At 48.6% G+C, this 15,963-nt stretch overlaps 1 protein-coding gene across 1 annotated transcript in view; it reads right to left on the reverse strand.

Moving 5' to 3' along the window:
* VPS52 (VPS52 subunit of GARP complex) overlaps positions 1–15,963 on the reverse strand; it is a 120,322-nt gene that overhangs the window by 71,443 nt on the left and 32,916 nt on the right. Inside the window, exons 11-14 of the mRNA XM_085620396.1 lie at positions 15,695–15,828; positions 8,166–8,321; positions 6,298–6,416; positions 5,481–5,604 (exon numbers count right to left, since the gene is read on the reverse strand). Of these exons, the coding sequence (XP_085476522.1) occupies positions 5,481–5,604; positions 6,298–6,416; positions 8,166–8,321; positions 15,695–15,828 (533 nt within the window). The remainder of the gene's footprint in view (positions 1–5,480; positions 5,605–6,297; positions 6,417–8,165; positions 8,322–15,694; positions 15,829–15,963) is intronic.

The raw sequence follows: 15,963 nt of genomic DNA on the forward strand, positions 1-15,963 counted from the left end.
CCCCTCATTCCTCTGAGTCCACTCCCACTGTTCATGTGATACAGACATGGGGTTTCCATTGGTGCTTCCTGGACGCTTTTTTGGGGATCCCAAGAGGTTCGAGACATTCCTAAATCAATCCCATATGATGACTCTGGATCGGGAATTAATAACCCTCAGACAAGGGTCTCAGGACTTACTGACATATCACCACGTTTAACCGTCTTATAGTGGAAACAGACTGGCCCCAAGAGAAACACACCACCCTGTTTTATCAACTCAAGGACGTTCTGTCTCAAGTGGTGCAGTTGCCACAAACCTGCAAAGAGATGATTGATCTCACCATACAACTAGACCACCGACTACAAGAAAGAAAAGGGGACAGAAGCAGGGGGAGAATCGTTTCCTTTTCCCCAAACCCATAAACGAAGAACATGGCAAGGCTTCAGAAGGGACCGAACCCATGCAAATAGGGGGAGATTCGAGGCCCCCTTATCACAGAAGAAAAGGAAAAAAAGACGAAAGATGAAACTGTGTCTTTATTGCGGGAAGAGCGGACACTTCATAAGAGAGTGACGCGCCCGGGCTAAACTCCCCAAAAAACCAAACACCTAATGGATGCAAGCAGCATTCCAATGCAAAACCCTTGCGCTGGTCACTACACCAGACTTCCTAGAGGACGTAAAGGTATCCTTAGCAGACGTGGACATTTCAGCCTGGAAACAGGAAGATCCTGAACACCGAACAGAGAGCGTGAACTTGTTATACCACTATCACGCCTTGTACATACCGAACACTGTTCTGCAACTACGAGTACTAGCTTGGGCTCATGATTCGACATTAGGAGGACACATGGGGGAATACAAGACCATTTCCTTCATCGAGCGTTCTTTTTGGTGGCCCACGTTACGGAAGGACACTAGAGAGTACCTGAGGAACTGCGCCGTATGCGCACAAGGGAAAACCAGTCACTCAAAGCCTGCAGGATTGCTACGCCCAATACCCATTCCTCCTCGGCCTTGGCACACCGTGTCTATGGACTTCATTGTGGAAATGCCCCCCTGCAAGGAATACACCACCATCCTGATTGTAGTAGACCACCTAACTAAGATGGGACACTTTATCCCATTAAAACGACTTCCCACCTCTTCTGAACTAGCTGTGGTTTTTCTCCAGCATGTGGTAATGGCTCACGGTATACCCAGTGTTCTCATCACAGCTCCTGGAACTCAGTTCACCTCTCGCTTTTGGAGGGCGTGATGCAAAACCATGAGTGTGGAAGCCAGATTGTCCACCAGTTACCCTCCTCAGATGGATGGTAAGATAGAACGCCTTAACCAAACTTTGAAGCAGTATTTGCGCTGCTTTACATTACAGAACACCACGGAGTGGTACACGCTAATATGGATGGCAGAGTTAGTCTACAATAATGCGGAACACTCAACGTTAGGCTGCTTGCCTTTCTTTTGCCTTTATGGGCATCATCCGAACATGCTCCCTTTTGAATGGCCAGTAGTCTCCAAGCTCCCAACTATCCATGAACACCACGCCCATCTCAGAGCAGTGTTGATCGATAACAAACAACAGCTAGCCGCAGCCCAAACTGCACAGAAGCGTTTTGCAGACAGAAAGAGGGGCCCAGAACCCGTTTACCTAGTGGGAGATAAGGTATGGCTGGCCACTAAGAATCTACATCTCAAGGGGGTGAACAAACTGAAACCCTGATACTTAAGTCCCTATAGTGTCGAGGAAGTCATCAATCCTGTTGCCATGAGATTATCCTTGTTCCAGTCATGGCACATACACGCTGTCTTTCACGTGTCTCTGCTCCAGCCCTGTCCTGCAAGCATGAGGTTGCCAGTGAGACCCATCCCCTTGGAAATAGATGGGCAGGAGGAGTACGAGGTATTGGAGCTTTCGGACTCTCGACTGGTGAGGGGACGAGTGCAGTATCTGGTGGATTGGTAAGGGTTTGGGGTAGAGGATATAACTTGGGAACCAGTGCACAACCTCCAGTGCCCCCACCTATTAGAGTGCTTCCTTACATAGTGGTGTTACAGTACCCTGTGGAGGGTTGCACCCAGGGGAGTAGGGGGGCTCCTCTCCACGCCATCGTCCCCGCTGGCAGAACCAAGAGGTTAGTGGCAGTACATGTTTTGCGCTACTGACACATCCTGACAGGTGGTGTCTAACGCCACAGACAGATCAAGGAGGATCAAGCCCACACTTTCTCTGTGGTTGAGAAGGGTTCTGATGTTGTCCGTGGCAGCAATCAGCACGGTCTCAGGGGTGGTAGTTGGCACGGAATCCGGATTGTGAGGAGTCCAGTAGCTGGTTTTGTTCCAGGAATTCAATGAGCTGTTGGTTGATGGCTTTCTCGAGTACTTTAACCAGTTAGGGGAGCAGGGAGATCAGTCGATTATTTTTGAGATCGCTGTAGTTGGCAGGGGGTTTCTTTAGGAGGTGCCTGACTTCTGTATGTTTCCATCTGCTTGGAAAGGTGGCTGTGGGATGGAGGTGTTGAGGATGCTGGTGAGTTTTGAGCTGATTAGGTTTGTTCCGACGTTGAAAGGAAGACACGATGTCTGTGGTGGTGTGGGTGGTGAGAGTAGACCAGGTGGTGATCATTTGGCTTGTGTTCGCTGGTTGGTTGATGTTGTTGAGGTTGAGGGTGGTGGTTCGAAATTGCTGTAGATGGTAATCTTGCTGTGGAAGTAGTCTGAGAGGGTGTAGCAGAGTTATTGAGAGGGGTGGATGGTGTTCTCTGTGGCTGTTGGGTTGGAAAATTATTTACTATTTTGAAGAGTTCCTTAGTGTGGTTGGCCGCAATGTCGATACAGGCTGTGATGGCTGCTTTCTTGGCTTCCTTTATGTGCCGGAGAGGGATGTCGAGGGCTGTTTTTTTAATGGCGCTGTTGGAGGAGTTTTTCGTGATGCCAGCGCTTCTCCAGTTGGTAGAATTTGCGCTTGGTCCTGAGCTCGGGGGTGTACCAGCTGGCTTGCTTTAAGGTTTTGTTGGCTTTTGTAGGATTGATTGGGGCGACTCTGTCCACACAGTTGGTGATCCAGACGGAGAAGTTCTGGGCGGCCTGATCGTGGTCTGCTGAGGCTTGGGGTTGGGTGGTGGTGAGGGCCTGTGTCGACTGAGTTCTGGTGACCTTGCTCCAGCTATGGTGGGAAGTAGTCTAACGCTTGGTAATGACATGCTGGGCATCAGAGATGGTGAAGTATATGATGGTGTGGTCAGTCCAAGTGAGTTCTGTGGTGTGGCTGAATTTGATCCTGTTGCTGGAGGTGAAAATGGGGTTGAGTGTGTGTTCAGCCTTGTGGGTGGGTTCGGTGACCAGTTGAGTGAGGCAGATGTTGCTCAGGTTCTCCAGGAGGGCGATGGAGTTGGCACAGTTAGGGTAATTGATATGGAAGTTGAGGTTGCCGAGTAGGACGTAGTGGTGGGAGTCGATGGACAAGAGTACGATGAGGTTGGAGATGGCGTCTCAGAAAATTGGTATGGGTCCAGGGGGTTCGTAGGGGAGGGTGCCTCTTTTCGGGGTCCTCGCGTCTGTAGTTGGAAGTTGATGTATTCCTTGAGAGGCATGGGGTCGTTGTTGGTGACGGTGCATTGAATGGGTTTCCTTGAAGATGATGGTGATGCCTCTACCTTGTTTGTTAGCGCGGTTGTGGTGCATCATCTTGTAGCCTGTGGGATTGGCGAGGTGATGGTGATATAGGGGTTCGGGGGGAGGGGGGGCGGGTATAGCCATGTTTTGGTGATGAAGGTGATGTCAGTGGAGAGGGTGGTGATGGTGTCCTAGATTTCCGTGGCATGCTTGCAGAGGGATCGGGCGTTTAGCAGGATGCATTGGAGCAGTTCCGGGGTGTCCGCGATCCTCTGGGCAGGAGAGGCGCGGGATACATCGTAGGTTGTGTTGCAGGAGAAGAGGCAGTGTCGGCAGGTGAAGGGTCCTTTGGTTGATCGAGGCAAAGCCGTTGTAATTTCGATGTCCGGGGTCCAGATCTAGGAGTTCCTTGGCAGTGTATTGGTAGATGGTGGGAGGGTCAGTGTCCTGGCGCTGGGCACAGTCCAGGCTTGAACGGGCACAGACGGAACTGCCTTTGGTGTGCCCCCTGCATGTGGCAGCTGTGCATGTGGCAGCTGTGCAGCCATGCAGCGGCCTCCATTTGTAGTCCTGGGAGTTGGGAGTGGCTAGCAGGGAGGCAGAGGGTAGAGATTGGGAAACGGCAGGTAGCCAGACGGTGACGGGACTAGTCCCAACTAGTAACCCTCACAGAACCCACAAAAAAAAACACAAAAAATAACTGTAATCCTGCAGGAAAAGTTAACCCAAACACATCAATGAACGAGAACGAAGAAATAAAATTAGGCTAGAGGAGAGGCAGCTCGGGATGGCAGTTGCAGCGGTCACATGTGGACCTAACTGGTGTCCTTGAGGCTGGGGGTGAGGAGCCGACTCACCAGGCTGAGCAGCAGGGGGGCAGTAGAGCGGCGCACTGGCCAGGAGATCTAAGGCTAATCACTAGGGCCGTGCAGCGGCCTCCATCTGTAGTCCTGGGAGGTGGGAGGGGCTAGCAGGGAAGCAGGATGGTGGGGATAGGGACACGGAAGGAAGCGAATAGCGACGTGACTGGTCCCAACCAGTAACCCTCACCCAACCCACAAAAAAAATATCTGTAATCCCGCATGAAAAATTAACCCAAACACACCAAAGAAACAGAAAGAAGAAATAAAATGAGACTAGAGGAGTGGCAGCAAGGGGACGTCAGTAGCAGAGGTCACCTGTACCGAACCGGCGTCCTTGAGGCTGACTTACTAGGCTGAGCGGCAGGAGGGCAGGAGAGCGGCACACTGACCGGAGAGGTCCTAAGGCAAAAGTGTACCTTCTTTCAACAGATGAGTCACTCTCAAGTTGTAACAGGTAAGGATCACAGGCCTCTATTAGAGCACTCAGATGCTGCTCTGTTGGCTCACGCTTGTCGCTGTGATTCTGCCGTCTTCTCACCGATCACCCAAGAGCATGTGCCTGTCATAGCCTTGGGTAATTCATTGCTGTTTCTTTTATAGAGCCCTACTCCCTGTCTGCATAAGGTCAAAACTCTCTCATCACTTATCTTCCTACCCTCTACTCTCTGCCATCCTTGACTTCTCCCCAAACCTCCTGTACACCCTCTCGCCATGAATCATTCCACTGTATCACAGTACTCTACTGCAATGTCCCCCTCAAATCAAGCTCAGATCTTTCTGGATGCTTATAAAACCATTCTCAGAATACACTTCCACTGTAGTATTGCTTGCACGGTCATTCCTAAACCAGTTGTCACCAGTCCCGATGCACTGTAAAATGACGTATGTTATTACTTGTCATACTGACCAGACTCACCGCCCTCCAGCTTTATGGGACCTCCCAAATAACCATGCCCTAATGTACAGCATGTACAGTGTTTCTTGTAGACAAACAACTACAGCCGCTTCCACCACATCTTACATAGTGCGGCCGTGTGTCCAGGGAGCCCAGCTTCTGGGGGTCCGTGTTGCGGATGCTTTGGATGTTCAGCTCCAGGATGAGCTCAAACCGTGGCCAGAGTATTTCAAGGAGAGTGTCCCAGTACCTGCGAGGAGAGGCACAAGGTTAGGACTCCGAGCACATGTTCACTAAAGGAGGGAGGGCAGAATCATTTTATCTCCTCCCAGCTCCTACCTGCAGATGACCAGAGAGTAGGATGCATGTAACAAGCAGGGCTGAGGACCACTCATGCGCAGTCTCTAAGCAGATTATGGGGAACACACTCACTAGCACATAACCACTCTCATTTCATCCTCTTTCTACCGGTTCCTCGCAGACACAGAAGGGAAAGAGTGAGAGCAAAAAGAAGGGAGGGCTCAGAGACAGTCACGCCAAGTAACTGCACCTTGTGTCTCTCACTCACCCAGTAGAGAGCACACTCACTTGGCTTCAGCCACAGTCACTCTTGTCTTCAGCCACAGTCACTCTTGTCATGTGTTCTGTGTACCCAGTGTGTTGCTCTTGCCAAGTAACAAGACTAGGGAGCTCACATGCTAATTTGGCGTGGAGTACAGTCACTCTCATCACGTGTTCTGTGCAGCCAGAGTGTCGTTCTTACCCACTAAGGATGGCGCTATTTGTTAGGCCGCAGGCTCACACACTCTTTTGGTGTCAGGGATACTCCAACTATTGCCCTGTATCCCAGCAATTACAAATACGCCACCCTTACTATGCCACGTCCCAAATCCCCATTCGCTGTCCCACCTAGTAGGTATAGGGCACTGACGCACACACTCACTTGTCTGCGGCAGGGATGTTCCTTTTGGCCATGATGCCCTTAAACCGCAGAATAATATGGATGCAGAGAAAGACGGCGATGCTGTCGTAGCAGTCCGAGACATAGGTATCCATATGTTTCTGAAATAAAGAGCAAGAAGGTCCGCTTGGTGTCCAAGAGACTATCTTCTACAGTGCTTCAGAGAGGCAGCAGGCCGGAGAAGGCAGGAGATCCTGAGGTGCAGCAGGTGACAGCATGCAGGTCTTCTTGGAGTGCAGAGGGCTTAGCATGCAGGGCATCATAAGGCGCAGCGGGCTTAGCATGCAGGGGATCATGAGGTTAGCGGGATTAGCATGCAGGGGATCATGAGGCGCAGTGGGCTTAGCATACAGGTTATCATGAGGTGCAGCGGGCTTAGCATGCAGGGAATTCTTGAGGCGCAGCAGTCTTAGCATACAGGGAATCATGAGGCGCAGCGGGCTTAGCATGCAGGGGATCATGACGCGCAGCTGTCTTTTCATGGAGGGACTCATAAGGTTCAGTGGGCTTAGCAACCAGGGGATCATAAGGCGCAACAGGCTTAGCTTGCAGGGGCTCATTATTACCATCACGACCTTGGAAACTGCAATACCTGGCATTAGCCGAGACTTAAGAAATCTTCGGGTTATCAAACCCTTGTCACTAAATACTGAATTACCTAACAACCCGCCCTGAGGAAGCCCCAGGCCTGATGGCCGACTAGGGGGCGAAACACGTGTTGGCTGTGCCATCCTTTTTCTTGCAGCTACCCAAAAAAGAATAAAAAATACTTATCTCACCCGGATCTGCATGTCTTAATTGGAATTTATTCCCAAAAACTGAAACTAAAACTCTAGCCCGGACACACCGTTTCAAAACCAGTTTCATTTTAGGGGGAAAGGGGTATCTCCCCCTGTCTCTGGGCAAGAACCATTACTTGAAAGCTTCATGCTTATTAGATGATGAGTAAGGGATGAGGATCTCTTTCCCCTCACACTCTTTCAACAGGGGCTCGTGAGGCGCAGCGGGCTTAGCATGCAGAGGATCATAAGGTGAAGCATGATTACCATGCAAAAGATCAAGAGGCGCAGTGCTCTTAGCATGCAGGGTATCATGAGGTGTAGAGGGCTTAGCATGCAGGAGATCATGATGCATAGTGGTCTTGGTATGCAGTGGATCATGAGACACAGCAGGCTTAGCATGCAGGGGGATCATGATGTAGAGCAGGCTTAGCATACAGGGAATCTGAGGCGAAGCAAACCTTAGCATGCAGGGGATCATGAGGTGTAGAGGGCTTGGCATGCAGGGTTCATGAGGTGTAGAGGGCTTAGCATGCAGGGGTCATGATGTGTAGAGGACTTAGCATGCAGGAGATCATGAGGTGCAGTGGGATTAGCATCCAGGGGATCATGAGGCGCTGTGGTGTTGGTATGCAGGGGATCATGAGGCTCAGCTGACTTAGCATGCAGAGGGATCATGAAGTGGAGTAGGCTTAGCATGCAGGGAATCTGAGGCGAAGGAGACCTCAGCATGCAATCATGAGGTGTAGATGGATTAGCATGCAGGAGTCATGAGGTGGAGAGGGCTGAGCATGCAGAGGATCTGAGGTGCAGCAGACCTCAGCATGCAGGGACATCAGTCCCCAGCATGCATGGGCCCTGCGGTACACAATTCTTAAGACATAGCATCCATGAAAAAAAGGGTTCTAAGATGCAGGCTGCTCAGATGAGCAGAGATATTGAGATGCATGACCCTGACACAGAGTGGGGTCCTGAGGCAGCATGCCATCCTTAAGAGCATAAGGAGGTTCTGTGGCACGAACAGGGAGGGGGTTCAGGAACAGAAGTGGTTCTGATACAAGGGATCCTCACCAGGAACATAGCCAGGGTTTTGCCCATGATGCAGTTGAAGAGGTCCTGGGCAGAGTTTCCCATCACCAGGAAGAAGTCACAGAGGAACAGGTATTCCCTGCAGCTGTTGTCCAGGAGGGCATAGTGCTGGCTGCGAAAGAGGGACTCAAATGGGTACTGTAGAGAGAGGGGAAAAATGAATGGGACAGGTATTCAAACAGTGATTCACAAGAGGGAGACACACAGTAACCAAGGCAAACAGAGAACGTGAAACGCATGCACACACATCTAAGAGTTTGGTTCCTCACACAGACCTTCCTTCTCTATGCCACAACTCACAGTCACGTGAGCAGGATAGGCCTGGTTAGAAACGCGCCACCATTTACTTACTCACATTTGTTAAGCTGCCTTCTCTTTTACACACGATGACTTTTGAAATACATTTGCATGCTTGACAATGCAGGATAACATTCTCTGAATCAGTGTGCCTACAAAGTAGAAATGTAAGCAGCGCTATCACAACACCTTGAACAATTAGTACAAGGGATGAAGTTCACTGTGCAAATGTCATCATTGTTATTGTCCGGTAGGCGACTACACTATCGAACTAAAATAAAATTGAGGCCTGGCAGGGGTTCAGAGATGGCCACATGAGTGCCGTTTACTATATATACAAAGAATCACTTCCTTGTTGAGGTAAAGGAGCACTCAGCTGATACTGCAAGGTCACTACATGTCGAAATTCTATTCTAGCCAATTCCTACAACACGAGGGATGTCCAGCTCTACACCAAGATAGACAGCCTGATGACCCTTACCCGCAGGTAATGAGGAGTTAGTCCACCTGGTGGGATTTGGCAGATCAGCCCCCCTGACAAACTAGGTTAGGGAGTGGTAGGTAGGGTACACTATAGCACAGTACTTATATACCCGCATATATTCACCATCTTAGCACATTGGCGGAGACGTTCATCTTTTTCACTGTTCTTGTAATGCTAATTACCTAATCTGTTTCATTCTATTGATTATCACGGCACATATTTTATACAAGAATCACAATGCTTCAATAAATATTGATATACCTTGCTGAGTATTTCTTGTGTACTTCTTGGGGTATGCATAAGTAACCAAACGAAAGGGTTGTAGATCTGTTACCACGATTTCCTTTGGAGATCAGGGTTGTCATGTTCTACGGTTTCACACACATTAGTTACCCTAGGTTAGGGGTGCAGATGGTGCACTGTGGCTAGCAGGGATACCGGCAAACATTTCCTGAGGGAGTGCATGGACTCAGTCTCGCGCAATCTTGACATTTATGTTGTCCAACTAACCCACAGTTTTACCGTACGAGGTACAAGCTTTACCACATCACAAAGCCCAAAACTCCTGTGAGTACCAAAGTCAGGGGCATCGGAACACTGGAGGACGGTCGGCCCCGCTGTACACATGACAGGCGAAGAAGGCACTCAATATTTCACCTTTATAATGGTAGATGCTCACTGTGTTACAAGATTCAAAATACCACAAACCACAGTGCAATGCCATGGGTGTGTGGTACTAGATCTGCTCAAAAATACCTTCTTCTAACATCAAGAGGTTCCGGAACACAGCAAAATATGAAGATAAAGACACCGATTAATGCATAGATTGACTCTCATCATCCAAAAAAAAGAGAACAGTTGCAGGTGCCTACAACATGCCCGGCACATGAAAGGACTGCTTTACCACAGAACTTCCGGAGGTGGTAGAAAGATGTATGCTGTGAGAGTGAGAGAGGAGAGATTCACAACAGCCCTGACACACAAAGGTAATGGATCTGTGGAATGCTGCCTCTCTTTCCCGGTCCAGCCATACTAGCTCAGCTAGCGCTGACCACATACCAGGTGTCACTTTACATGCTTGGTGTACTATTCCCCCCATCACACTTCTGCTCCAGGAGTCAAAGACAGACACTTTGGCACATACAACAATCACAGAACATTATGTCAGAAACACCTTGTAAGACATGCTATTTACAAAAAGCTGGCCTCCCTCTGCAAAGCTGAGCGACAGCAAGAAACAAAGGCCCTGGGTAACTAGCATGGAACAATTGGTGAAACAATCCTGTTTTTAAGAGCTCGTAGGAGATTAAGGAATCTTGTTGACAATGTGAGGCTAGTAGCACGGAGTTATGTGGATAGAAGCTTGAACAGAGAACCATCTACCGCTGTATCTGGCTAAACGAAGGTTTAAAAACCTCAGATGGTGAATGGCACATCCAAGAATTGTTAAAGTTGGATACTGGTGTACAAGGCCATTGAGAAAAGGGGGACCATATAGAAGAATGTGAGCTGAACCCTAGCGCCTTAAGCCATGTTGAAACAGTTATTCGAAAATAAATACCCTACCCATCAAATGAATGAATGAAAAGATTTGTAAAGCACCCAACTACCTATTAGTCCTTTTAGCACTAGGAATAAAAGGTTGCAAGGCAGAGAATAAACAGAAAGGAGTTATGAAGTATAGGAAGAAGAAAAGAGCAGAGATTTTAGTTTCTTTGGAATGAAAGGAAATTAGGATGCCAGGTCCAGTGCTTAGCCATCAGATAGAAATAAAAAAGAGCCTCCAATACTGGTTTACTAAACAGCAAGCAAATTGGCTGTTGATGGCCACATAGTAAAGCCTCTTAGACTTCCCTAAAGAAAGGTACACTGACGTTTAAAGAGTAGTGGCAAAGACAGCCCAAAATAATCTAATGCCTGGGAAAGTATACAAGGCATCAACTGAGAGATGCACCCAACCTTCTCATCCGAGGAGCATAAAAACAACGCAGTGCATAAAATTGAGCAAAAGATTTACAGCAAGGACACAGAGAAAGAATCTATGAAAATGAAAGGAGATTATACAGCAGAAAGAATGTTATTTTTAAGATATGGCTTGGACACTACAATACAGGCTCTCAACTTCGGTCAAGCGATCAAAAGAACTGTTCTTTTAAAAGCCCAAAAGACCTAAAACTTGACAAGGCCAACTGTCCAAACAATAATTATGTTTGAGTGGCCCAGATGTTCACTCACCTCACAGGACTGGTGCACACCCTTTCGCTCTCTCTCCCTTATCTAAAAATTCAAAGGTCGTGCTAATACCGGCCTAACCCTCTTCTCGGCTACCAGCAGCCTAAAGGATCTGTTTATACTTGTGCATGGTGTTTAAATGCCTAAAGAAGAAATGCTCCATTATCTGAAGCTCACTGCACCAGCTGCAGAGAGAAGGGGGCAGTAGTTTTGCTCTCCTGCCCCTCCCCCCAACCCAATAACTAAATCCCCACCCTCCTGGGCTTCAGAGGGCCAGCCAGAACACTTATCTTCAGTTAAGTCTGTGCTCATATTGATGCTCTGTGATGGGCTAGAATTATTGTTTTTATCATTGCAGCCAGGCAATGCAGACATCTCATTTTGTGGTGCCTGCCAAATAAATAAACAATATAAATATTCCTATCTGTCCTTAAGCCTACACCAAATTTATTTACAGCTCTCCATCATGTATGTGGCCCAGTCCCTATTCCACCTGTTGGTGCTGTGCCCAGGGTCCATTTCTGTTCAAAGCTGTCTCGCTGTCACTCCACCTCAAGAGAATCCTGCGCCTCTTGGAGCTGCCTGAAAAACTCTCCTGCTGTTTCATCTCCATATAACAAAGAGGTCTCTTTTCACACTGGGCTTCCAAGTGCTTTAAAGGCAACTCCATCACTGTGAATACCACTGGCACATCACCCTATCCAGCTGCGATTGGCTCAGGGCCCTGGTCACACTACATGCTGCCAAACACACAAAAGATGATGGAAGGAATGCATGCAAATAGTCTAACCACTTGCAATCTCTCAGTAGCTTTCCAAACCATTGTGTCTTTAGCCTACCATGCCACCTCAGCTTAGACCCAGCCACATGTGAATCAATCTTGGTCCTCCTCCATAAATACAGTCCAAGCCAGGTCCCCTCCGAACCAGCCAGTTTTGCCTCTTCAGTCAGGTGCATCTTGGTCACAGTGGCACAGCGAGTTGTGTCATAAGTGATTGAAAATACTGAGGATGGTACTGGCCTAGGGCATGTGGCAGGTGGATGCATTACTCTCTCCTACTGCTGATGGGAGACTGTGGCCTTCTCAGTAACCCTTCTGTAAAGTCACAAGTGCTCTGCGTTTTAGACTCCCTTGTTTGGGAGACAGGCCGCCCCTTCATGGACTCTCATTGGTGGCCCCCAAGTGCTGGTAAACTGTCTGTGCCAGTGTTGGAAGCTGGCGAGGGTTTAATTCCTGCTCCAATCACACTTGACTATCATAAGAATTTTCCTTCTTAAAGGCAAGCACATCTGCCCTGCCTAGCTAAGATGCAGCCAGGAAACGATGCACAACAGAGGCACATTCTCACACACAGAACTCACAGCACTTTAGCCAGATAGTTTAACACTAAACCAGGATGGCCCGGCCCACTTAGTAGGGACACGGTTTTAAATTCCAATATTCCACTGGAGTTGTTTATTCCTATAAAATAGACAGATAAATCGCCCTCATACTCCTCACAAATTACCGCAAATTCATCCTCCAAACAGTGATCCATCATAACAGGATAGTGACACCCTGGACAGATTTCTTAAATGCATAGCTGGGGGACCACTTTGCTCCCATTTAACAACTTAATCCAGTGCCTGTTTAACTAAAGAGGACACATCAGGTTTGCTGTAAATGGACGTCTAGCCCATTTGTAAGAGACGTCAAACACTGCATATCAGTCAGTGGCTCATGGGCCTTAATAGTCATATTTAGACAGTCGCCAGACTTGTTCTAGTTGAGTCAGTAGTCCAGGACCTGCTGGTTGCTCGCACTACCACGGCTTGCCTGGTTCCTCTTACCTGGGACTGTGAGACTGTACGTTCTGGACACCTTGAGGCATCATCAAGTGCTGGCTCTCCCTGAAGAGACAGGGACGCTTTCATCCCATGGTTAGGTCTCGCCTGAGCCAGCGCATGCGCTGGTCTGGTGAGACATTTAGTGAGTGGACTTTAGAAATCCTATGACAAGCTTTTGCTGGCCTAGAGCACGCGGTTACACACACAGTAACACGCATTCCTCGCATCGCTCGAGCAGGCGCCATCTGGCTTTCCTCTCGCTTGCCACTTCCAGGCGCGCGCGCGCACCACTCGCAGGCTCACCTCCTGCTCCCCCTGTCAGTTAATAGTTAACTTTCGCGGCCGCGGGGCTGTACTTGTGTTTTAACGCTTGTTCTTAGTCGTTCTTGGAAACACCATCCCGCCGGATGAGATCCCAGAATGTGGTGTCTCGTGTCCCCTGCTCATTCGGCTCTCTGGGATCCATATGGGTCTCCAGCTCACGTGAGTCCCTGTCGGCTGATTAATTCATGTCACTTCCCCACGCAGCTCCCGTGCCTATAATCAGCCCCGCGGCCTTTACGGTCCTACGGCCCTCCTATCTTGAATCACATGTTTGGCCTCGGCGCTGCACTGTTCTCCTAGGTCCTCCTCCTCTGTGTACATCAGCCGGCTCATGGCGGACGGCATTCATGGGACGCTTTAAAAGAGACTGCCAAAAACAGGCGGGTGAGACGAGAGGCAGTTGGGCAGCTTAGGCGAAAAGCAGGGTACAAAGGCAGCGTAGGAGTACTGCTGAGTTTAGGAACAGCCCTGGGCATGCGGCGTGCAGTACTGATCGTCACAGGTTCCCGGGCTGAAACACAGCTGATTCACTCCAGAGCACCTCAGTTCTGAATGACCGATTCCGGTATTTAAAGCCTGGCTGTGTGAGAATTGGAGTCATTTTATCTTCTATAAATAAGAGGACAGACTGATCAGTCGGTACAGGTTCCAGGCTATTGTAAAGCGTATTTCAACAGTTAGAGCTTCTCCCAGGGGCATTATTCCGCTAGCTGCTAGTTCAGATTTTTTTAATCTTACCACTGAAGATTTAGGCTACGTAGTTATTTTATAAAAAAAATTTACGTTAGGTTTTACTGTTCCCCCATCTTTTGTTTCGTAGGCTAGATTTTTAGTAGCTATTATTTTACACATTTATCTCTTTAAGGCGTTTCGTTGATTACTTCCCATTTCTTTAGCGGCGCCCTGGGTGTTTATATCAGTCAAGAAGTATGAGGACTTCTCTGGCCCCCGGTATCCGGCTCATCCGATCCATTTCCACAGGCGACTGGTAAGTGAACAGTGAAGTAGAAACATTAGTCTGTCATCTGTGTGTGCCGCTTGGCTGCTTCCTTGGAACCATCGTGCACGTCTGAGATAAGCGTGCTTTTTAAGTATGTGACATTCCTTCTGCTATTCAGGATTTACAAATCCCAGTTCACTATACACCGGACAGCCCATGCTGCTACTGTGAGTGCCTTTTCACATCTTCATAAACAGCCAGGGACACTAGAATCATGCGATTCCGCGGCCGCTTCGTTTTCTGCATACTTATGAACTTACTGCATGTGCCACATAATCCTTCATCTGCTGCGTGATCTGCAGGTTTTAACAACAAGCATTGGCATAGCCAATAGGTCTCGCCTTTGGGACCTTAAAAGTGTTTAACCATGCAACAGTTAATGTTGTTGCACCAAGGACATTGTGCTGCATAACTAAATACTTAGAAGGCCCCAAAAGCGAGACCTATTGGCTATGCCAATGCTTGTTTATACTTCAGCCTCTCGCGCATAGGTTAAGGACACCGCTCCAGGGGCTAGGACCTGTTCCTATCGTCTCCACATCCCTTGGATCTGACAGACCCATTCTTATACTCTGACAAGCAAAACCTCACTCTGCAGCCTTAACTCTTCTAAGAGGCTATGCACAGACAGCTCAGCCACAGAACCCTTCACACTGGTCCTGCATGGTGTTTTTCTGGATATCTCTCCTTCACAAGGATGCCTTTGGTTCCCGAAAGAGTGTTTTTTCTACTTTTCATCTCCACACTCGGGAGTTATTTTGATTGTTCCCAGTTCTGGACTCTGCAGCAAGGGACGTTAGATGCAATGTCCTAGGTGTGTCTGAAACTGTGCCACCATGGACATTATGTAGCAAGAAACATGGCCAGAGAGTAAGAGGACATGGAGGGCAACACTGTGACAGAGAAGAGAGGCTCAGTCACAAAATGAAAGCCAGCATCCCTTCAGAATGGGAAGAGACTAAGCGGTGACACCGAAGCAGGGAGGAGACCGTGCAAGAGAGGTACCATATGCAGAAAGACAGAAATAAGGAAGACAGATGAGGCAGTCTAGAAAAACAGCACAAGAAACAAAGGACATTGCTGCCTACTCCTAAGCCACCCCATCTCTCTGCAAAGTAACTAGCAGTGTGGAATCTGGAACCAAACAGATCTTATAGGGTGGCACAAGCCTAGACAGGTTCAGGTCACGACTTTGTGCTGAACACTGAGCAGCACTTTGCCCTTCTGTCTTTCCAGCCACCATCCTCATTCACATAACTCCCCTGAGCCACCTCTTTCTCATGCTCTCCATGCCAAAATGCTCACCAGGACACAACCACTTTCTCACTCTCCACGATAACTACTCACCCGGACATCGCTTTTTTGCGCAGTGTGGGGCACCAGGATAGGCGCTTCCAGTTCAGTGGAGGAGATTACGTTGCCACGGCTGCCCAGGGTAAAGATGGTATTCCGGTTTTTTAGAGAAGGCTTCGAGAAGAAGCGTCTACCAGTCAAGGAGGAAACAAAAAGTAAAACAGGGAAAACAAATGCAGTTTGCACATTTTTTTAAACACGGCCCCTACTGTATGGGGTGTAGATCACTGGGCGGTGACTGTACACTGCGAAGGACTAAACTA

This window comes from Triturus cristatus, chromosome 1_1, assembly GCF_964204655.1.
Source record: "Triturus cristatus chromosome 1_1, aTriCri1.1, whole genome shotgun sequence".
NCBI lineage: Eukaryota > Metazoa > Chordata > Amphibia > Caudata > Salamandridae > Triturus > Triturus cristatus.